Genomic DNA, 23899 nt, shown 5'->3' on the forward strand with positions numbered 1-23899 from the left:
AGGGTCTCATGGGCCATCGTAGTGGGTGCCTACCCCACCCCTAAGAGCCAGAGGGACCTGTTGGGGGACGAGGTCGGGAATCCTGGCAGTGCTTACCTGGGGTGGCTCCCGGGAAGCATCCGGCAGGTCCCTCTGGCTCCTAGGGGCGGGGGAGCAGAGCTAGGAGGTGAGCAGGGGGAGCAGCTGCTCCCCCACTGATCACATCAAAAGTGGCACCTTAGGCACCGACTCCGTGAGTGCTCCGGAGATGGAGCACCCACAGGGAAAATTTTGTGGGTGCAGAGCACCCACCGGCAGCTCCCCGCACCTTGCCCCAGCTCACCTCACCTCCACTCCGCCTCCTCCCCTGAACACGCTGCCCCGCTCTGCTTCTCTGCCCCCCGGCTTCCCACGAATCAGCTGTTCACACGGGAAGCCTGGGAGGGCTGAGAAGCAAGCAACGACTTCGCACTCAGGCCCAGAGAGGCAGAGGCGAGCTGGGGCGGGGAGCAGTTCCCCTGCACACCCCCCCCGGGGTTACCTGCTTGCGCCCCTGCTGCAGCTCATCTCTGCTCTGGCTCCCTGGGCCTGAGCGCGAAGCCGCCGCTTGCTTCTCAGCCCTCCCAGGCTTCCAGTGTGAACAGCTGATTTGTGGGAAGCCGGGGGGGGGGGGCAGAGAAGCAGGGCGGGGCGGCACATTCAGGGGAGGAGGTGGAGCGGAGGGGAGCTGCTGGTGGGTACTCTGCACCCACCAAATTTTCCCCGTGGGTGCTTCTGCCCCGAAGCACCTACGGAGTCGGCACCTAAGGCGCCACTTGCCAGTTGTTAAATTTAGAAGCCCTTTTCGAACCGGTTGTCCTGTGAGGGACAACCAGTTCTAAAAAGGCTTCTAAATTTAACAACCAATTCCAGCGAATCAGTGCAAACCGAATCAGTGCAATCTGCTTGGACCCCATGTAAGACTCCATACGTCAATTGCAGGGGAGGGGTGCCACGTGCTGGAACTGTGCTTAGGAATGGAACATAAGGCATTAACAATTGGAGGTAGAGGTTACATCAGTCCGTGCTGAAAGAGTTGAGACATTAACCAGCTAAATAGGGATCCAGGCCCAGATATCTCGGTTCCTGACATCCATTGAAATCAGTGGGGCTCAAATATCGTGGTGGAGCAGGGCACAAACCTGATGCCACAAGTCCCCTTAGCCAACTCTAGTGCTCAGCTTGCTAAAAGGGTAGGGTGGAGTAGTAAACTGGGAGGAGTGGTAGATAAACTGGGAGGAGTGGTAGATACGCTGGAGGGGAGGGATAGGATACAGAAGGACCTAGACAAATTGGAAGATTGGGCCAAAAGAAATCTAATGAGGTTCAATAAGGATAAGTGCAGGGTCCTGCACTTAGGATGGAAGAATCCAATGCACCGCTACAGACTAGGGACCGAATGGCTCGGCAGCAGTTCTGCGGAAAAGGACCTAGGGGTGACAGTGGACGAGAAGCTGGATATGAGTCAGCAGTGTGCCCTTGTTGCCAAGAAGGCCAATGGCATTTTGGGATGTATAAGTAGGGGCATAGCGAGCAGATCGAGGGACGTGATCGTTCCCCTCTATTCGACACTGGTGAGGCCTCATCTGGAGTACTGTGTCCAGTTTTGGGCCCCACACTACAGGAAGGATGTGGATAAATTGGAAAGAGTACAGCGAAGGGCAACAAAAATGATTAGGGGTCTAGAGCACATGACTTATGAGGAGAGGCTGAGGGAGCTGGGATTGTTTAGTCTGCAGAAGAGAAGAATGAGGGGGGATTTGATAGCTGCTTTCAACTACCTGAAAGGGGGTTTCAAAGAGGATGGCTCTAGACTGTTCTCAATGGTAGCAGATGACAGAACGAGGAGTAATGGTCTCAAGTTGCAATGGGGGAGGTTTAGATTGGATATTAGGAAAAACTTTTTCACTAAGAGGGTGGTGAAACACTGGAATGCGTTACCTAGGGAGGTGGTAGAATCTCCTTCCTTAGAGGTTTTTAAGGTCAGGCTCGACAAAGCCCTGGCTGGGATGATTTAACTGGGACTTGGTCCTGCTTTGAGCAGGGGGTTGGACTAGATGACCTTCTGGGGTCCCTTCCAACCCTGATATTCTATGATTCTATGATAGTATGGACTGGATGAGATGAAAATCTAGTGCTCTCACTCGGTGGATGTGTTGCTTTGTTATAGAATGAGTAGGAGTGTATCTGTACAGGGCTTCCTCCCCCCACTGGGTGCAGGGCTGCCCTAATCCAGATCCCTTTTGCAGCTTGGTTGTCTGTGTGTTTATCCCACTAATGTTAGTGTCATCTGCTAATTTTAATTATAGGTGAATTCACCCTAAGGGTGTCAGGTAGGTGTGCAGGGAGCAGCGAGGGAAAGCTATGCACATGTTTACTTGAATTGGTCAAAGTCTGTGGCACCTTAATTGATTCTTGGACTATGGAAACTGATTGGTGTCTAAAGATTGAGATAAGCTTTTTGTGGGCCCCAGCTCAAATACAACAGGGTTAGCTAAAGACTTCCTTTTTTGCCTGTAAAGACATCCATGGAATAGAAACCAGTGATGCAAGAGGAAGGTTGCTGAGCTGCATCCTCTTCCTCATTTGAGGGGCTTAAAGGTAGGTCTGGATTCTGCCTGTTCTCACACCTTTGCATACAGGACTAGATCTTGTTGATATATTAGCCCTGCACTGCTTTCATAAACCAGTCTCTGGTCTTCGGAGCAGCCATCTGAAGTTCCTCTCCTGTTGTAGCTTGGCCTCCTGTGGCTGACTCCTTCTCTAACAGCAGCAGCCTTCTGTTTTTGGCTAGCACTCGCTGCAGGCTCCTTGAGAAGAATGAAAGCTCTTTAATCACAGAAGCAGTGTCTAAAATCACCCTTGGTTCATCTTGCTCCAGCTGCAGCCAACCCTCCAGCTCCTTCCACTGCCCTCACCCAGCTCTCTTTTCCTGCCACTAGGTTTTATATAGCAGGAGTGGGACAGAGCAGGGGAGATCTGTTTCAGGCAGAGCTAGGTCTAACGGATGCCAGGGAACTTTTGTACCTTGAGCTTGTGCCTTATCTTCCTGGCTGGAGGGGGCTGGCCCTATTAAGTGCAGTAAAAACAAATAACTGGCTGATCCAAGGTCCATCCTGTTGGGACTCTCAACTCCTCTTTCCCCCTCCGTTCCCCCCTCTTAGAGCTCCCCAGCAAAGTCAACAAAAAAAACACCATATCAGCCCAAGGCCATGCACTGACATCCTAAGCGGGACTGTGGTCATTCTTGAAGAATGTTGGCATATTAAATAAGGAGATCCTAAGTGGGTTTTTGATGTAATTGATGATCTCTGCTGCCATCTGCTGTGTTCAGAGAAACTCTGGGAGGCCTGGAGTGGTTGGGATAGCAGAGAGTTTTCTCAAAGTCCAATAGATTCAGCCTTGAGGAGACCATTCTGATCATCTAGTCTGACACAGGCCTTAGAACTACCCAGTTCCTGCTGTGAGCCAGATAACTTGAGATTGAACTCTGATATCTTCTAGAAATGCATCACCTCTGGGAACCAAGCTGAGGAAGAATCCACCAGATCTCTTAGTGAGGTGTTCTTATAAAAGTTAAAATTCAGACTGATTTAAGGAAGCATGCACCTCTTCCCCCCCCCCCCCCAAAAAGTCCTAAAAATGGCATGTCCTAATTGCTCTATCCCTCCACTATTAAAGGTGCAGCTCTTGTTCCCTATTTAGGAACACTTTTTTTTAAAAAAAAATTTATTAAGGGACAAGTGTGGGTAGCATAGGCCTAAGCAACCTGAGCTCTCTCTACTCAAAATCCTGAACCACATTGAACTGTTTAGGGTGGGAGATTGACAGATCATGTTAACGTAACTGATTCTCTAGGTCTCCGGCTCTCAGCCTTTCCAGACGACTGTGCCCCTTTCAGGATTCTGGATTTGTCTTGCGTACCCACAAGTTACACCTCACTTAAAAACTACTTGCTTTTAAAATCAGACATAAAAATACAAAAGTGTCACAACCACTGTTACTGACAAATTGCTTATGATCTCATTTTTACCATATAATTATAAAATCAATTGGAATATGAATATTGTACTTACATTTCAGTATATAGTAGATAGAGCAGTATAAACAAGTCATTGTCCATATGAAATTTTATTTCGTACTGATGGCGCTAGTGCTTGTTATGTAGCCTGTTGTAAAGCTAGGCACCTATCTAGATGAGTGATGTACCCCCTGGAAGACCTCTGTGCATTCCCAGAGGTAAACAGACTCCTGGTTGAAAACCGCTGCTCTAGATCCACTTATTCCATCAAAATTAACACAGCAGTAACCAACTATATAGTTATGCCAAATTGGCTGCATGATCCTAAATGCCATTGGCCAGTTGCATTCTTCCAATGAAAAGGCCTGGTTGGCATTGTCCAAGCTCAATTTTTAAGTAAAACAATGTAGAAAAAAGCACTTAGGCACCCCCCCCCCCCCACACACACACACACGTAAGTAAGAGGGAGATGCGTACTCACTACTACTGGGGAAATAATTCCTTCAATGAGTTAGAATCCTAGCAAAAGAAAAAAGCCCATCCCTCAAAGAAATGGACATTAATAATGAGCCTGCCCTTTCCTCTCCTTATTCTACTCACAGACACTAACAAAGTGACCTTTTGTATTTCTTGATCTTAAAAGGCATCCGCTACTAGCTGCTGCATTTTCTGCAGCCTTCATGTAGCACGATTAGTGTGCAGTCTATGACAGTTGTTTAAGAATGTAAAGTCCCTTACCTGAAGTACTTAATCTGAGGCAGTATAGTCAAAATGGGTGTGGGGAAGGAGAGGAATGTAACTCATGTCACCTGGATTTATTAGAGAGCTGTCTACCAGAGGGTTTTGGCTAAAGAATGTCTGACTTCTCAACCACTGCTGATTAGCACCAGCAACACTTGAAATCCTCACATGTGGGGATGCACATTTAGATCACATAATTCTTCCTTATTCCTCAATGATGGCATTGCACAATAGGTCCTGTGCTACCATGATCTGACAGTTCACTGACACCAAGAGACCAAAGTCCAATGCAGCCCACACAGAAACAGTTGATGCAAATTTCCTTGATGCTAAAACACCTGATATGACCAGGCTCTTGCCATCAAGGAAGTTTCAGGTATTGAATTACTGAAGCACCAGATCCATCAATGTCAAGAGGTGGCATGAGACACATACCTCCCTCTCTTCTCCCTCCTTGTGCTCCAAGGAATGAACACAGTCCCACCAACTGAACTGATCCTTGTAATCACATATTGCTGCATGGTAGAGATTGCAGCTGAGAAGTCAAAGAGCTCCTTTGGGCTGGCTGAGCTTGACCCTGTATCTAAGCCTACTGTATGGGATGATGAGATAAAGTTCCCAGGCATGGCCTTCTGCTGGACATGCTGACTTGAAGCCTGGTTCCTCTGGATGGTCAGTACTGGGGGGGCAGTACCCTCACAATATCTCCAATGAGGGGCAATAGAACTGCCTTTATGTAGGCAATTGATGAAAAGCTAGCTGGGAATGTGCCCCTAATGAACATGCTAATCTATTACAGACCTAGGGTGACCAGATAGCAATTGTGAAAAATCAGGACGGGGTGGGGGATAATAGGAGCCTAAATAAGAAAAAGACACAAAAATTGGGACTGTCCCTATAAAATAGGGACATCTGGTCACCTAGCTTCTCTTCTGATGCCACTGTTGGGAGCTAGTAGATTTGGTCTTAGTCATGGGTCAAAAGACACACCATGATGCAGAAGATGCTCAACAAAATAAGAGGGATTGAGAGGGAGGGCAGAAGTATTCCATGGGGCCAAAAGACTGGCAGATTCCTAATGCTGATTATCCTAAAACTTTAGCAGCATTTTTTCTTATTTATGTTAAATATCCCTGAAAGGGGCTGAGGAGGTGGCACCTGATGCCTTTCAGCTGCTGCTTGCTCCTTCCAGCTGACTTTATACAGCCTGGTGTTGAGCACATGAAGATACAGGTGCTGAGTGCTTGCTAGCCCTGATGGATGCTGCTCTCCAGAAGCCACAGCTAGATGCACTTGACCTGCAGTAAGGTTCTGCCAAGCCCCATAGTCTCAACTCATTCAGTGGAGATGGCAAAATTCCCTTGTTAACTATGGTCTGGGGTCTGAATTTCAGACTGCACACTGTTCACCAGCTGTACCACAACTCCCTCTGCTGGCAATTGGAGGTTTACACAAAGATCAAAGGTTAGATATGGCTGTTAGGTAGTATCTAAACTTTATTTATTTGACACCTTGTCATTCAGCATCACTCAGTGGGAAAATAGTGGCATTTTGAAGAGCACTGCTGTTTTAAGCCCTTTTGTCTTTGTGGCTCTCCCTGACTTTTTGTGCAGCTCCCAGATTCTTCCCTGTACCAACTCCGCCAATGTTCCATCCATTATACTGATCAATATTGACATAGGTAATGTCAACATTAAGTGTTTTCATTAGCCTTTGGCATTGACTCTCCATGGAGATTAGTAAGGGGCTGGGGTGTTATTTCAGGCTGCCTGCAGACTGAGGAAAGCAAATGTGCAAGTTACACTTGCCTCCCATTTTTAAATGTTTTCTTTGCAACCCTGAGAACTAGAAACGTAGAAAAACTCAGATTGTACATCATCTGAATATGTCATGTGGACTATGTTAATACATGAAGCAGGCTCTGCATTTAGCCAAGGCTTGAAAATAAGCATTCCTCCAAGATCAAAAGAATATGCATTCAAACAGAAAATAGAAATCTGTAAGAGCACCACCTACTACTGTCCCTTCCAGCAGGGTAGGGAACTCCCTGCTATTGTTAATTTTGTCTTGAATGAAATATTCATGATTCTAAGGCAAAGAAGATTTGAACAGAGAGTGCAGTATAACTGAGGGTGCAATGGTAGGAAGGGAGAAGTAGTAGTATTAGATTTATTTAAAAAGAAGGGGAGGGATCCTATTCAAGATGCTAGGTGTTTTCACTGCCATAAACTACATAAACAAAATTAGATTGTGTATAAAACAGCCAACTCTTCTCTCTCCCACCCGTCTGAATCTCAAAGGCCCACCTCCATAGCAGTTCACACAAATAGGCATGTCTTGCAGTATATTCAGAAGTTCAATAGTTCTGGGCTATTTTAGATGGAAGAGGAAGCCTGTGTCAGCACAGAAGCTGCTCACAGAAACCACCACCAGCCACTGCTCTTTTAAATCAAGGAGGATCCCACACAAATGCCTTCACTGATTGCAGTTGTGGCAGTGTGGCACAGAGAGAGAGTCTCTCTAGCAGCAATATCCCAGCCCATTTAGGGCTTTATATATCAAAACCTGCAGTTTAAATTCAGTCTAAAAAACAACAGCTAGCAATGCTGATCATAAATCACCAGTGACACATGCTGCCAACAGGAAGCCCCGCTTTTATAGATGGCTGCTGCTTAATTTCTGTACCATCTTAAATTTCCAGATAGATCTACTCCTATGTGATCATCCAACAAGACAACAGCTTGGGATCCAATACAACCCCTGCTTTGCGAACACAGGTAATGTGATGGGGGCATAGTCTCAGTCAAAAGGAGGTAGGATTACTTATTGCATTCTTGCATTTTTAATAAATAATGGGCATGCCAGCTTTGCATCACAGGTACCTTATATACTATAACTCTGTTCCATAAGCTACAACAAATGGCCATGCATTTGAACACAAAAGTATTGCCTGAAACACCACACAAGGACAGTAGGTACTGTGTGTGTGTGTATATATACAAAAAGAAAAGGAGGACTTGTGGCACCTTAGAGACTAACAAATTTATTTGAACATAAGCTTTCGTGAGCTACAGCTCACTTCATTGGATGCATTCCGTGGAAAATACAGTGGGGAGATTTATATACACAGAGAACATGAAACAATGGGTGTTACCATACACACTGTAATGAGAGTGATCACTTAAGGTGAGCTATTACCAGCAGGAGAGCGGGAAAGGGACGGGGGGGGGAACCTTTTTTAGTGATAATCGAGGTGGGCCATTTCCAGCAGTTGACAAGAAAGTCTGAGGAATGGGGGGGGGGGGGGAATAAACATGGGGAATAGTTTTACTTTGTGTAATGACCCATCCACTCCCAGTCTCTATTCAAGCCTAAGTTAATTGTATCCAGTTTGCAAATTAATTCCAATTCAGCAGTCTCTCGTTGGAGTCTGTTTTTGAAGTTTTTTTTGTTGAAGATTTGCCACTTTTAGGTCTGGTCTTAGTGACCAAAGAGGATTGAAGTGTTCTCCGACTGGTTTATTTACATATATAGTATCTCTGTATATATACAAAAAGTATAGTATCTCTGTATCTAAACATGATACTGTGCCACAGTATCATACCAGAAATAACGCTTAGCTTCTATTTTTCACACAGTAGCCTTCAACAGCCTTGAAAGCTCACCCTAAGCAGCAGCACAACCACAGGATTTGTTGTTTAGCAAGAAAACACGTTGACAAGGATACTACATTTCCCATAGTGCATTGCTTGGGCATCCTACGGTGGCCTGTAGTTAAACTCAGGAATCCTTTATCTATTCGCCTCTTTAAATCTTAATCAGCTGACTGAAATACTTCAAAGCACCTATGGCTACCTTCCACGCAGGATTGTTAATGGGTTAGTGTGGGTGATCTTAAATTTAAAAGATTAGAGAGAGAGAGCAATGTATTGTTCCCCGAGTGCATAACACAAACGATATCAAAGTATATTTAAGTTTAGTTTTTTATTTAAGCCTTGAAAATCTATTTAAAATCCCCCCCACACACACTGAAATCATTCCTGTTGTATCCACAGCCAACACGACTAAATACATAAATAAATACGGGGAAAATACTGTATAAATTGATCTCCCCTCCCAGAAGTTTGCCCACCTCAATGTTTAGCAAATGCCTTTTTTTTGTTTGTTTGTTTGCAATGCACTTGATATATCTTTTTGTATGGCTCTTGCATTTAAAATGGGATTTTTCCATCCCTTTCCACCGTTTATTTCCCTGTTGCGCTTCAGGACTTTGCAAATAATTTAATGCATTACTTTTTCACCCCGTAATACTTTTCTGTTTGCTGGTGCGGTTCTATCTAAATTTTCGTTCTAGCAAAACATGTTAATAGATTTATTTGCATGAGCCACTCCAAGATGAATGCTGGGGTTTTTGTTGTTTTTATTATTTTTTTTTTAAACCTGCTGGTTTCGTTATGTATCCACGTCTTTAAAAAAAAATCCCCTCGTGTTTAATAAGCTGTCACATACACGTTAAACTGCTGCTAAAGTACACGAGGCACTTGATGCAAATGTAGCTGCTGAATGAAACAACAGCGTGCTGCGTCTAATCCCTGCGTGTCTATTGGTAAAGAAATTGATCCACAGTTTGAATCAAAATATGTTAGGAGGTCAGATCCTACCCCCCTCTTCACCTAATAATCTCACTTTTGCCTAGAGCTCAGTGAATAACTCCCCCCCACCCCTTAAACTATCGAGCTGCACCTATTAGATTGTCTCTTTCTCTGCTTCGTGTATTTATTTATTTTTAAATCATGTGTTCACTTCTCCCTTTCCCCCGCAGTTAAAATAAACACTCACCTGAATTAAAAATGAGACAGCTATTAGACGGGGTGGACAAGCACACAGAGAGGGGGCTGGAGAGAAACAGATATGGAAATTTCAAGGACATACGGTTGATTATTTAAATCCTATATCTAAATAAAATAATTCTGCCCATGCATGGTTTATAAACTGACAACTATTTGTATGCTTGTTCCCTATGTCATACCCTGTAATTGAGCTGGGAAGAGGGGGTGGGTACTGATCTGTGGGTCCATGTATGTAGATATATTTGGTGGTGGTTTTCGTGTTTTTAGGATTCCAGGTTATTTTATGGCTATTCAAAAGTGTTTCAGATGCATTTTAACTTTCTCCATCTGAAGTGACTCGGTACCATAAGGTCTCAGATTTCAGCCCCCCACCTCAATGTTCGCATCCCCGATGTTGTTATATTCATTTGTTATAAAAAATAAATGGAAAAGGGGGAAGAAAAACAACCTATCCTTCCAGCAAAATGGCGATGGCACGACCATTTAATCTCCTAATAGCAATTAAACACTTTCCCGGGATATGTATGTAAATTACGGTTACACTCGTGATAATCGGCCCCTCTCCCAGTCCCAGCCCCCCCCCTTCCCCTGGTCCCCTCAAAGAGGGTGGAAATCCGTTTTGAAACGGTAAAATCGATTCCTCACTAAAAAATGCAGGAGGAAATAAAACAGCTCAGGATTGCCCCTGTGCAAGTCCCCAAAGCAGCTTGTGGGGGGGCAAACGGGATGGGGAGGGGGCAGGTGCAGCCCCGGGGCTACCTAGCTGGGCGTGTGCGGAGGGCAGAGGTAAGGGATGAGGCGTGTGGGGTGTCTGTGTCCCCCAATTTCTTCTCCATGGCAGCTGGGCTTGTTATTGTTTAGGAATCTCTGAGCCCAGTGCGGTAGTTTTTTGGGAAGAGGGGTAATTGGGGGAACCCCCCTCCCTGCCCCCGGCGCCCCCCATATAGCTCAGGCGTGGCTGGGCCGTGTCCCCCGCCCCTGTGCCCCCAGCCCCGGGCAGGGGGCAGCCAGGGGGACTCTGGGGGAGGGGGATGGCTGCAAACTTCCCATCTAATACCGAAGAAAGTTTTGCAGAGCAGGAGTTTGGGGAGGGGGCAGGAGTGGGGGTCCCGGGGCTGGGGGCGGGAGGTTCCCCCCTGGGGACCCTCCCCAGGCTTGGGGGAGCCACCCCTCCCCCCCTCCTCAGCCAGGTCGGGCTGCGCCTCGCCCGGCTCGGGGCTCCCTGTGTTAGTTGGGGTCTGTTCCCGGGGCCCCCGAGGGGGTCCCGGGGCCCGCAGCGGGCCGGGATCGGGGTCCCCCGGCGGCCCAGACCTGGCCCTTGCCCCCGGTGGCTCGGCCCGGGCCGGGGCCCCCCCGGCCGCCCGGCTAGGGGGGCGCAAAGGGGAAATGTGGCGGGGCCCCGGCGGCACCCGGCGCCGTTTGGGGCGGCCTGAGCGGGCGGGGGGCGGCGGCGGCGGGAGCGGGGCCCGGCGGCGGGGAGCCCAGGGAGCCGGGCAGCCGGGGGCGGCGGCGGGGGGGCGCGGGGCCGCCCGGGGAGGGGGAAAAGGGCCGCTTGGGGCGGCGGAAGAAACACAGATGGCGGCGGCGCGGCGCCATTCGGGGCCCTGAGCAGGCAGCCAGCAGCCCTGTCCTCACCGCGGTCCGCGCCGCGCCGCTAAATACCCGGATGCGCCGGCTGCTGCCTGGAGAGCCAGACAAGGCGCGGGAGGCGGAGAGGGAGCCAGAGCCGAGCCTGCCGGGGGGGACCGAGACCCGCAGCGGGGGGGAGGGAGGGGCGGCCACTCACAGCCTGACAGGGGCACCCAGGCCCTGGCTGACGGACACCGAGGCGCAGACCAGGCCCACACGGGACCGAGGCACGGAGAGGCACCCGCCACCGCCAGGAGGGGACGCCGGTCGCCAGGGGGCCAACCCGTCTGCCCGTTGCCAGGAGAAGCCCCCCGCCCGGTGCCCGTCTCGCAGGCCGGCCTTCCGCGCGGCCGCTGGGACGACGCATCGCACGTGGCGAGAGCGGGTGGGAGCCAGCGGGCAGCGAGGCGGCTTGAGGACCCCGTGCCCAGGGCTCTTCCGATTCCCTTGGCCCGGAGGGAAAGCAAAAGATGACGGAGAATTCTGCCTCGGCTCCTGCGGCCAAGCCCAAACGGGCGAAGGCGGCCAAGAAGTCAACAGACCACCCCAAGTACTCTGACATGATAGTGGCCGCCATCCAGGCTGAAAAGAGCCGGGCCGGCTCCTCTCGCCAGTCATCCAGAAATACATTAAGAGCCACTACAAAGTGGGGGAGAATGCTGACTCCCAAATCAAGTTGGCCATCAAGAGGCTGGTCACCACTGGTGTCCTCAAGCAGACCAAAGGGGTTGGCGCGTCTGGCTCTTTCCGCCTGGCCAAGGCCGATGAACCCAAGAAGCCACCCCCAGCCAAGAAGGCCAAGAAGGAAGTCAAGAAGGCCACGACGCCCAGGAAAGCAGCTAAACCCAAGAAAGCTGCCACCAAGTCCCCAGCCAAGAAGCCCAAAGCTGCCGCCAAGAAAGCCAAAAAGAAGCCAGCGGCTGCTCCAAAGAAAACCAAGAAGCCAAAGACTGTCAAGGCCAAGCCAGTGAAGGCATTGAAGCCCAAAAAGGCAAAGCCATCGAAACCCAAAGCAAAGTCCAGTGCGAAGAAATCAGCCAAGAAGAAGTGAAGTGCAAGTCTGGGATCTTCTTTCTTGGACATTCTTCTTCACCTCTACTTCTGTAAATAGTTTTCTTCTTTATTCTCTTCTCTCTTTCTATTGCAACTTTATAAAAGACTGGACTGTTATTTCCCTGAAATAGTTAAAATAATTCAATTACTAAAAAAAAACAACAACGCAGTGCTGAGACTTGTCTTACAAGTGTTATTGGTTTGTTTTTTCTTCTGTTGTAATCTTAGAGCTCTCTATTTTTTTTTAATGTATGAAATACTTATTTGTGTTTTGGGAGCAGGGGGGAATCCGTGTTGGATAAAAGGGAATTGAGTTCCCCAGTCTCCTACCAGCTCCAGGGTATCATACAGGTAAATTGGCTGTGCATGGAACTTGCCCGTGCCAGAGTGTGGGACAAAGACCCCTAAATGAAGGGGGTCTGAGAAAAATAACTGTGCTGGAAGATTTTGACCACATGGGATTAATTGCTGTAGCATAAATTACATTTTCTTTAACCTCAGTCTGATGGTTCAGCATTTCCCATATATATATATATACGAATGACAGGCAGACTAGCTCATGATGCATGTGGTGTGTCTTCCCCACCCCAGTGAGAGGAATGGGCTGCAGTTGGTAATCTGTTCACCTACTTTGCTCTTTTGGGAGGAGGTTGCCTTTTAACCAAGAGGCTTTAAATGAGGATCAGTGGAGATTTCCTGGTGGGATTTTCAAAGTGGATTTTTCCTAAAAAGGATGGATTTGCAGAAAATCATGGTTGATGGCATTGAAGTGGAAACGGGGGTGAGGTCTAATTCCCCCACCCCCTCAAAAGAAATGAGAGAAAAAAGAGGTTCTGCTTCCAACTGCATGAGAAGCATCGTCTTAATCCCTCCAGAGTCTATAATATCTTGTGAGTTAAGAGAAGGGGTTAAGAAAACCATCCCTTCACCACTGATTGTTATGCTGGGTTCTCTGAGTGCTTTCCAACTTTGCAGCGCCCACTTCCTGATCCATAGCTTTGGTATGTAGCCATACATCTACAATAGAAAGGGCACAAGACCAACAGTTTCTTTAGGTGTGAATTTTTTTGATTGGTGGGGGGGAGTGGGAAAAAAGAAATGTAACCGATACTGAATCTGTCAAAAGTTGCTTTATGGAACTGGAGCTGTGTACTGTTACTGCTTAAGGTGTGGGGGGTGGGGGGAGGGGTGGTTGGGAGGGCAGTGTGGAGGGGATATTTCCAATATTCCAGTAAAAACAAAAAAGTATATTTGGTGGGTTTGCTGTTTAAAACCAAGTGAAATCTCATAGATTGACGCTTGTTCATTTTATTTTGTAAGTGTAATTTGTGCAGGAAATAATTTGCTGTCTTTGTAATTTTAGAGTTTAAAACAACAACAGCAAATAAACAAATAGAGGAAGGTTGAAATTTCCCTCATTCACTGTCTTCTTTGTATTCTTTAGTATTTAAAAATACAAAAGCTGGGGAGGGGGGACATAGGAAGAAAGGGAACACGGGGAGACGGGGTTATGCATGTGTGCACAGGGTTGGGTGGTAAGGTGTTACTCCTCTTCCAACTTGAAAAAACACTAATAGCTCTCTGGTTTGTAAGAAGGTGCTGAAGGGATAAGGAAAGTTTGCTGGTGCCTGAACTATGGATAAACCCTAGACCTAGAGCATGGGGTATTGTACAGCGTCAGAACAATTGAAAGAGATTGGGAGGGAAAGCTTCCTCCAATAAAAGGCAGTGGTGACGAGGGGCATTTCACCAGCATAATATCACTTGGCTTCTAGGTTGACAAGCCAGAGTACCCTGAGCACAGAAAGTGCCCAAATCACCTTCCATCTTTCCTGATTTGTCAAATGCACTCTGCCACTGAAATATTGTCAGTGTACTGAAAGAATCTTTTACGGCATCCCAGCTGGCTGTGGAAAAGCAGATTCTGAGGCCACTGCTCAGGTGTTCTGTTTCTGGAGACCATTTGTACAATTTTGCCGATGCTTTTCTGTCCTGACCTGTGCTAGCCTTTGCTATGCCAAATCCTGGCTAGAGTGGCAGATTTAACAGAAGGGTCAGCAAATGCTGACTGCCTCCCCACTCCCCTGAGTCTGGGTCCCCCATCTCCCTCTCCTATCTGCCAGTAGCAGAGGAACAAAAAGATGGCCCGTGGTCCAGGTTTAGATTGTGGTACCCCACATGCCATCACATGTCCCACATTCATTAAAATAAACTCACTTCCCCCACCTCTGCAGTCATCTCTGCCTCTGCTCCCGTTCCCCTCCTCCCCATCTCCAGGCTCTGCCATTTGCTCCCTCTGGTCTGGACTGTGGACCAGTGCTGCTGCCTCCTAGGGCGAGGACCACGGCTCCCACCAAAGCCAGAACTGCTGTCGTAGGAGCCTGAGCCTTGAATCGCTGCTGCTGCTGCTGCTGCTACCAGAGTTGGAGTCAGAGTCGCAAGGAAGAGCAGCCTTGCTGGTGCTGCATGCCCCACATTTGAATTTGCCTGGTCAGCTGGAGGGGAGGATCCGACCATTGTGGTACCCGCTATCAGAATTCATGGCAGAGCCACCATTTTGGAGGCCTCCCTCCCCAGGCAAATTCAAAAGTGGGCAGTGGGGACCAGCGCATTGCTCTTCCTACAGGTTCCAGCAGGCTGCAAAAAATGGCAGCAGCCTGGGCCAGGTGTATGTTGTGTGGCTGAGCAGCGCTGAGCCTGCAGGGGTCCTGCAAGTGCCTATGTAACCCATACAGTACACCTTCTGGGTGTGGTGCTCTGTCCCATCTAGTGGCACCGAGATCACTTACAGAGCGTTAAAATGAGTCTGCTCTACAGTCTTAGCTAAGAGCCAGTTGGCTTTTAGCTCATGCAGTAGCGGCTCATGCACTAAGCTCCAGAGGCCCCAGGTTTGATACCACCCACTGATGACCGGGGTCTGTTGTCGTTACACATGGACCCCAGAGCAGCTGCACCACCTGTTCCTCTGCCATCTGCCCCCTCCCACTCGATTCTAGGGTCCCACTCTCACAAGTAACTGAGTCAGTCACCATGGCAAGGGGGCAGGGGTCATCTTGCTGCTTCAGGGCAACTGAATGGGTTGCATGTGTCCACACTCTAACATCTCGCTTGGCCATCAGCCCCAGGGTTCCACCCACCGACCTGTCCTGCTCTGCCTTTGCAAACTTTCCACAGCTTTTGAGCATGCCCAGCAGTGGCTGGGAGTCGAAGGAATTTCCTGCCCTATCCAGCAGGGGTTGCAGCCACTGGGCATGCTCCAGTACTGGAGTACGCAGCAAGAGGAGGTTATGGAAACAAATTACGTTTCTCAGCATCGCAGTCCTGGGAACTGTAGTTTGTTTCCATAACCTCCTCTTGCTGTGGGACACTGAGGGGCATGTGCGGCACTGTTGCCCTGCAAGAGATCCGTTGCTCACAGAAATCTACTGAGCTTTGCTCATCCGCAAGCTGCCCTTCCAGCGCCTGGTGCATGAAATCGCCCAGGACTTCCAAACTGACTTGCGCTTTCAGAGCTCGGCTGTTGTGGCACTGCAGGAGGCGAGCAAAGCCTACTTGGTGGGGCTCTTTGAGGACACCAACCTGTGTGCTATTCACGGCAAGAGAGTCACCATCTTGCTTAAGGACATCCAGTTAGCCCGGCATATCCAGGGTGAGCGGGCTTAAAGGCTGCATTCTGACTACTTGAATACTCCAAACGTTCCAGCTTCTCCCACAGCGCTCTCTGCACCCATTCCCCACTCTGGTTCTGCCTGTCACTGCTAAATTCTGCAGAGACAATCAACATTTTTTTAGGACTACCCTCACAACTGAAGGATAAATTAAGAAGCACAAAAATACATTCTATTTAGACCTAGACTTCCAACTTAGTTATTTTCGCATTGGAAGATGTCTGAAAATTAAAACCATAAATACACATACAAGTCTGGTTTTAGAAAACAAAAAGACATTTATTACAAACTGCCTCCAGAGATCCTAAGCAGCAGAAACTATCATTCTTCTTCAAGTACTTGCTCATGTCAATTCCATGTTAGCTGTGTATGCACCGCGTGCCCTGCTGCTAAAGATTTTCCTGCTAGTTGTATCCATAGGACTGACTCTAGTATCCCCTGGTGACCTGCACTCATGCACTAGTATAAGGGGTGCTGCCGGCCCCGCACTCCTCCAATTCCTTCTTACCGCCCATGACAGCTGCTGGAACAGTCCTCTTCTCTTGCTTCGGCAAGCCTCCCCTAGTGGTTTACAGATCTCTTCTTGTAAATAGTTAGTAGTTGTCAGTTCTAGTTCTTGTTAGTTAGCTAGTCCCCTTAAGGGACATTGCTCCTGGGACGGGGCATGCCCTGATCCTCGGGCTTCAAAACGTGCACCCTATACTAAACCCATGCCAGTGCCGGTGAGCAACCCCCATTCCAGTTGCCAAAAGTGCTTGGGGGAGGCTCATGTCCAAGATAAGTGCAGGATCTGCAGGGGCTTCTGGCCACATACCCAAAAATACTGTTTTCTTCAAAGGTAAGGTCTGGCTGCTTCCCCACCCAGCCTTTCTATCCAACATAGTGTTGCAATTTCACATCAGCCAAGACATCTTTCTGCTGGTCTTCTTCCCCAAACCTCACAAGACAGAAGAAGAACAGCATCTGCATTCTCTGGACATTAGAAGGGCCTTAGCCTTTTATATTGATAGGACAAGACCCTTGTGCAAATCGATGCAGCTTTTTGTTGCGGTAGCAGACAGAATGAAAGGGCTCCAGGTGTTAGCCCAGAGGAACTCGTCCTGGATCACAGCCTGTACCCGGGCCTGCTGTGAGCAAGTGGGGACCCCGCCTCTGGCCATCATAAGGGCCCACTCAGCAAGGGCACAAGCATCTTCAGCAGCTTTCCTGCCACAAATATCAATACAGGACATTATCAGGGCCGTGACATGGTCATCCGTGCACATGTTTGCATCTCACTATGCCACTACCCAACAGGCCAGAGACAATGCCAGTTTCAGGAGAGCTGTGGCCCTGGACTCCTAGCCCACCTCCAGAGATGCTGCTGGTGAGTCACCTAACAGGGAATCGACATGAGCAAGCACTCGAAGAAGAAAAAATGGCTACCTATCTTTCGTAACTGTTCTTCCAGATGTGTTGCTCATGTCAATTCCATGACCCACTGTCCTTCCCCACTGTCCGAGTGGACAGCGAGAAGAAACTGGAGGGGTGTGGGGCATAGGCGCTGACTTCTACTGGTGCCGGTGGGTGCTTTGACTCCCTTCTTGCCATCCCCGCCCCCGACTCCACCCCTGTCCCGCCCCCTCCCACTCCCATTCCAACCCCTTCCCCAAAGTCCCCACCCCAACTCCGCCCCCTCCCTGCCCCTATTCCGACTCCTTTCCCAAATTCCCTCCCTGGCCCCACCTCTTCCCTGCCTCCTCCCTTGAGCGGGCCACATTCCTGCTCCTCCCCCCTCCCTCCCAGAGCTTGCTACAGCTGTTTGGTAGTGGCAAGCGCTGGGAGGTAGGTGGAGGAGCGGGGAACCGGCATGCTCAGAGGAGGAGGTGGAGGAGGAGGTGAGGTGGGGCGGGGAGGGGAGCTTGGCTGCTGGTGGGTGCAGAGTATCCAGCCCCGGAGCACCCACGGAGTTGGCATCTATGGTGCGGGGCCAGCGGCGCCCCTTATACTGGCGCATGAGCTCAGGGTTTAGGGAACACTAGAGCCAGCCCTACGAATACCACTAGGGGAAAAATCTCCAGCAGCAGTGCATGCGGCACACACACACCTAACGTGGAATTGACATGAGCAGCACATCTAGAAGAACAACAGATACAAAAGGTAGGTAACTGTTTTTTTATAAGCTTCCTGATCAACCCCCGCAGTCTGAAGTAGAAAGTCAAGAACTGCATATCAATTCAGCAAGTATGAATCTGTCATTGTGTCAAGGTTTAAGTCAGGGAAACGAGTAGTGCAGTACCACTGAAGTTGCACCTGTAGTAGTAGCTGATGATATTTGCAGAGACACTGCTTGGAACCAGCGCAATTGAAGATCCTGTAAGATGAGCTTCAACCAATGAAGCCAAAGATACCATAGATTATCTTAAAACAAAAAAAAAAAAAACAAAGATCATGTAGATGAGCATGTCAACAATGAAGCAGGTCAAAGCTGTCTGTCTGCTGAAATAGGTTTGAAGTTCCCATCCGATAAAAGTCACTTTCCAGATTCAGTATTATCACCTGTCCTATTGTGTATGCTTTATGTATTGATTCTTGCCAGTCCACTGAAAGTGATATACCAACTGGACAGTTTCCTTTTTTCCCTACAAACTACCATTTTTCCTTTTCATTTTACAGAATGAAAAATGCACTGCATGTAGATTTGCATGCCAACTACCTAACATACCCATATCTTTCCGATTATGCATACTGTCACATTTGTTAAAAGAAAAGGAGTACTTGTGGCACCTTAGAGACTAACAAATTTATTAGAGCATAAGCTTTCGTGAGCTACAGCTCACTTCATCGGATGCATTTGGTGGAAAAAAACAGAGGAGAGATTTATATACACACACAACGAGAACATGAAACAATGGGTTTATCATACACACTGTAAGGAGAGTGATCACTTAAGATAAGCCATCACCAACAGCAGGGGGGGGGAAGGAGGAAAACCTTTCATGGTGACAAGCAGGTAGGCTAATTCCAGCAGTTAACAAGAATATCAGAGGAACAGTGGGGGGTGGGGTGGGAGGGAGAAATACCATGGGGAAATAGTTTTATCTTTGTGTAATGACTCATCCATTCCCAGTCTCTATTCAAGCCTAAGTTAATTGTATCCAGTTTGCAAATTAATTCCAATTCAGCAGTCTCTCGTTGGAGTCTGTTTTTGAAGCTTTTTTGTTGAAGTATAGCCACTCTTAGGTCTGTGATCGAGTGACCAGAGAGATTGAAGTGTTCTCCAACTGGTTTTTGAATGTTATAATTCTTGACGTCTGATTTGTGTCCATCATTCTTTTACGTAGAGACTGTCCAGTTTGGCCAATGTACATGGCAGAGGGGCATGCTGGCACATGATGGCATATATCACATTGGTAGATGCGCAGGTGAACGAGCCTCTGATAGTGTGGCTGATGTGATTAGGCCCTATGATGGTATCCCCTGAATAGATATGTGGACAGAGTTGGCAACGGGCTTTGTTGCAAGGATAGGTTCCTGGGTTAGTGGTTCTGTTGTGTGGTGTGTGGTTGCTGGTGAGTATTTGCTTCAGATTGGGGGGCTGTCTGTAAGCAAGGACTGGTCTGTCTCCCAAGATCTGAGAGAGCGATGGCTCGTCCTTCAGGATAGGTTGTAGATCCTTGATGATGCGTTGGAGGGGTTTTAGTTGGGGGCTGAAGGTGATGGCTAGTGGCGTTCTGTTGTTTTCTTTGTTGGGCCTGTCCTGTAGTAGGTGACTTCTGGGTACTCTTCCGGCTCTGTCAATCTGTTTCTTCACTTCAGCAGGTGGGTACTGTAGTTGTAGGAATGCATGATAGAGATCTTGTAGGTGTTTGTCTCTGTCTGAGGGGTTGGAGCAAATGCGGTTATATCGTAGCGCTTGGCTGTAGACAATGGATCGAGTGGTATGATCTGGATGAAAGCTAGAGGCATGTAGGTAGGAATAGCGGTCAGTAGGTTTCCGATATAGGGTGGTGTTTATGTGACCATCGCTTATTAGCACCGTAGTGTCCAGGAAGTGGATCTCTTGTGTGGACTGGTCCAGGCTGAGGTTGATGGTGGGATGGAAATTGTTGAAATCATGGTGGAATTCCTCAAGAGCTTCTTTTCCATGGGTCCAGATGATGAAGATGTCATCAATGTAGCGCAAGTAGAGTAGGGGCATTAGGGAACGAGAGCTGAGGAAGCGTTGTTCTAAGTCAGCCATACAATGTTGGCATACTGTGGGGCCATGCGGGTACCCATCGCAGTGCCGCGACTTGAAGGTATACATTGTCCCCAAATGTGAAATAGTTATGGGTCAGGACAAAGTCACAAAGTTCTGCCACCAGGTTAGCCGTGACCGTATCGGGGATACTGTTCCTGACGGCTTGTAGTCCATCTTTGTGTGGAATGTTGGTGTAGAGGGCTTCTACATCCATAGTGGCTAGGATGGTGTTTTTAGGAAGATCACCAATGGACTGTAGTTTCCTCAGGAAATCGGTGGTGTCTCGAAGATAGCTGGGAGTGCTGGTAACGAGGGGCCTGAGGAGGGAGTCTACATAGCCAGACAATCCTGCTGTCAGGGTGCCAATGCCTGAGATGATGGGGCATCCAGGATTTCCAGGTTTATGGATCTTGGGTAGCAGATAGAATACCCCAGGTCCTGGCTCCAGGGGTGTGTCTGTGCGGATTTGTTCTTGTGCTTTTTCAGGGAGTTTCTTGAGCAAATGCTGTAGTTTCTTTTGGTAACTCTCAGTGGGATCAGCGGGTAATGGCTTGTAGAAAGTGGTGTTGGAGAGCTGCCTAGTAGCCTCTTGTTCATACTCTGACCTATTCATGATGACGACAGCACCTCCTTTGTCAGCCTTTTTGATTATGATGTCAGAGTTGTTTCTGAGGCTGTGGATGGCACTGTGTTCTGCATGGCTGAGGTTATGGGGTAAGCGATGCTGCTTTTCCACAATTTCAGCTAGTGCACGTCGGCGGAAGCAGTCTATGTAGAAATCCAGGCTGCTGTTTCGACCTTCAGGAGGAGTCCACCTAGAATCCTTCTTTTTGTAGTGTTGGCAGGAAGGTCTCTGTGGGTTAATATGTTGGTCAGAGGTGTGTTGGAAATATTCCTTGAGTCTGAGACGTCGAAAATAGGATTCTAGGTCACCACAGAACTGTATCATGTTCGTGGGGGTGGAGGGGCAAAGGATTTCTACATAGACTGCTTCCGCCGACGTGCACGAGCTGAAATTGTGGAAAAGCAGCATCGCTTACCCCATAACCTCAGCCATGCAGAACACAGTGCCATCCACAGCCTCAGAAACAACTCTGACATCATAATCAAAAAGGCTGACAAAGGAGGTGCTGTCGTCATCATGAATAGGTCAGAGTATGAACAAGAGGCTACTAGGCAGCTCTCCAACACCACTTTCTACAAGCCATTACCCTCTGATCCCACTGAGAGTTACCAAAAGAAACTACAGCATTTGCTCAAGAAACTCCCTGAAAAAGCACAAGAACAAATCCGCACAGACACACCCCTGGAGCCAGGACCTGGGGTATTCTATCTGCTACCCAAGATCCATAAAACTGGAAATCCTGGACGCCCCATCATCTCAGGCATTGGCACCCTGACAGCAGGATTGTCTGGCTATGTAGACTCCCTCCTCAGGCCCTTCGTTACCAGCACTCCCAGCTATCTTCGAGACACCACCGATTTCCTGAGGAAACTACAGTCCATTGGTGATCTTCCTAAAACACCATCCTAGCCACTATGGATGTAGAAGCCCTCTACACCAACATTCCACACAAAGATGGACTACAAGCCGTCAGGAACAGTATCCCCGATACTGTCACGGCTAACCTGGTGGCAGAACTTTGTGACTTTGTCCTGACCCATAACTATTTCACATTTGGTGACAATGTATACCTTCAAATCAGCGGCACTGCGATGGGTACCCGCATGGCCCCACAGTATGCCAACATTTTTATGGCTGACTTAGAACAACGCTTCCTCAGCTCTCGTTCCCTAATGCCCCTACTCTACTTGCGCTACATTGATGACATCTTCATCATCTGGACCCATGGAAAAGAAGCTCTTGAGGAATTCCACCATGATTTCAACAATTTCCATCCCACCATCAACCTCAGCCTGGAACAGTCCACACAAGAGATCCACTTCCTGGACACTACGGTGCTAATAAGCGATGGTCACATAAACACCACCCTATATCGGAAACCTACTGACCGCTATTCCTACCTACATGCCTCTAGCTTTCATCCAGATCATACCACTTGATCCATTGTCTACAGCCAAGCGCTACGATATAACCGCATTTGCTCCAACCCCTCAGACAGAGACAAACACCTACAAGATCTCTATCATGCATTCCTACAACTACAGTACCCACCTGCTGAAGTGAAGAAACAGATTGACAGAGCCAGAAGAGTACCCAGAAGTCACCTACTACAGGACAGGCCCAACAAAGAAAACAACAGAACGCCACTAGCCATCACCTTCAGCCCCCAACTAAAACCCCTCCAACGCATCATCAAGGATCTACAACCTATCCTGAAGGACGAGCCATCGCTCTCTCAGATCTTGGGAGACAGACCAGTCCTTGCTTACAGACAGCCCCCCAATCTGAAGCAAATACTCACCAGCAACCACACACCACACAACAGAACCACTAACCCAGGAACCTCTCCTTGCAACAAAGCCCTTTGCCAACTCTGTCCACATATCTATTCAGGGGATACCATCATAGGGCCTAATCACATCAGCCACACTATCAGAGGCTCGTTCACCTGCGCATCTACCAATGTGATATATGCCATCATGTGCCAGCAATGCCCCTCTGCCATGTACATTGGCCAAACTGACAGTCTCTACGTAAAAGAATGAATGGACACAAATCAGACGTCAAGAATTATAACCTTCAAAAACCAGTTGGAGAACACTTCAATCTCTCTGGTCACTCGATCACAGACCTAAGAGTGGCTATACTTCAACAAAAAAGCTTCAAAAACAGACTCCAAGGAGAGACTGCTGAATTGGAATTAATTTGCAAACTGGATACAATTAACTTAGGCTTGAATAGAGACTGGGAATGGATGAGTCATTACACAAAGTAAAACTATTTCCCCATGGTATTTCTCCCTCCCACCCCACCCCCCACTGTTCCTCTGATATTCTTGTTAACTGCTGGAATTAGCCTACCTGCTTGTCACCATGAAAGGTTTTTCCTCCTTCCCCCCCCTGCTGTTGGTGATGGCTTATCTTAAGTGATCACTCTCCTTACAGTGTGTATGATAAACCCATTGTTTCATGTTCTCTGTGTGTGTGTGTATATAAATCTCTCCTCTGTTTTTTCCACCAAATGCATCCGATGAAGTGAGCTGTAGCTCACGAAAGCTTATGCTCTAATAAATTTGTTAGTCGCTAAGGTGCCACAAGTACTCCTTTTCTTTTTGCGAATACAGACTAACACGGCTGCTACTCTGAAACCTGTCACATTTGTTGGTTGTCCAGGGACACAGACACTCACAAATCAATGTGGGTAATAGATTTTCAATGATGGGAAGAATATGTTAACATCAACGTCTCTTAATGGGAGCAGCAAACAACATAACCAGTCATATAGCAGCTCTACAGTTCACAAAGGGTCATAGTATCAATGTTTGTTTTCATAAACAAGCATCTGAAAATATTAGGAAATGGCAAGAAATACTAAAAATATTGCTTGACACGGTCAAAATTTTAGCTAGTTTACATGTCCCCTTCCACAGTCACTGTGAAATGTTGGAGAGCAACAATTGTGATATGTACTTGAGCATAATTAAACTACTTGCCAGACATAATACAGTTTTTGCCCAACATATCAGTGACACCTAGAGAATCAAATACAGTACTTGAGCAAGACAATTACTGA

General features: G+C 48.0%; 1 protein-coding gene across 1 annotated transcript; it reads left to right on the plus strand.

Moving 5' to 3' along the window:
• Nucleotides 1-11331: 11331 nt before the first annotated feature.
• On the plus strand, nucleotides 11332-13730 carry LOC119841467 (histone H1.0). The gene is given in 2 exon segments (XM_038368941.2): nucleotides 11332-11871; nucleotides 11874-13730. Coding segments are annotated over 2 exon segments (579 nt in total). The 5' UTR covers nucleotides 11332-11729; the 3' UTR covers nucleotides 12311-13730.
• The last annotated feature ends 10169 nt before the right edge of the window (nucleotides 13731-23899 follow it).

The sequence above is a fragment of the Dermochelys coriacea genome, chromosome 1, assembly GCF_009764565.3.
Source record: "Dermochelys coriacea isolate rDerCor1 chromosome 1, rDerCor1.pri.v4, whole genome shotgun sequence".
Classification (NCBI taxonomy): domain Eukaryota; kingdom Metazoa; phylum Chordata; order Testudines; family Dermochelyidae; genus Dermochelys; species Dermochelys coriacea.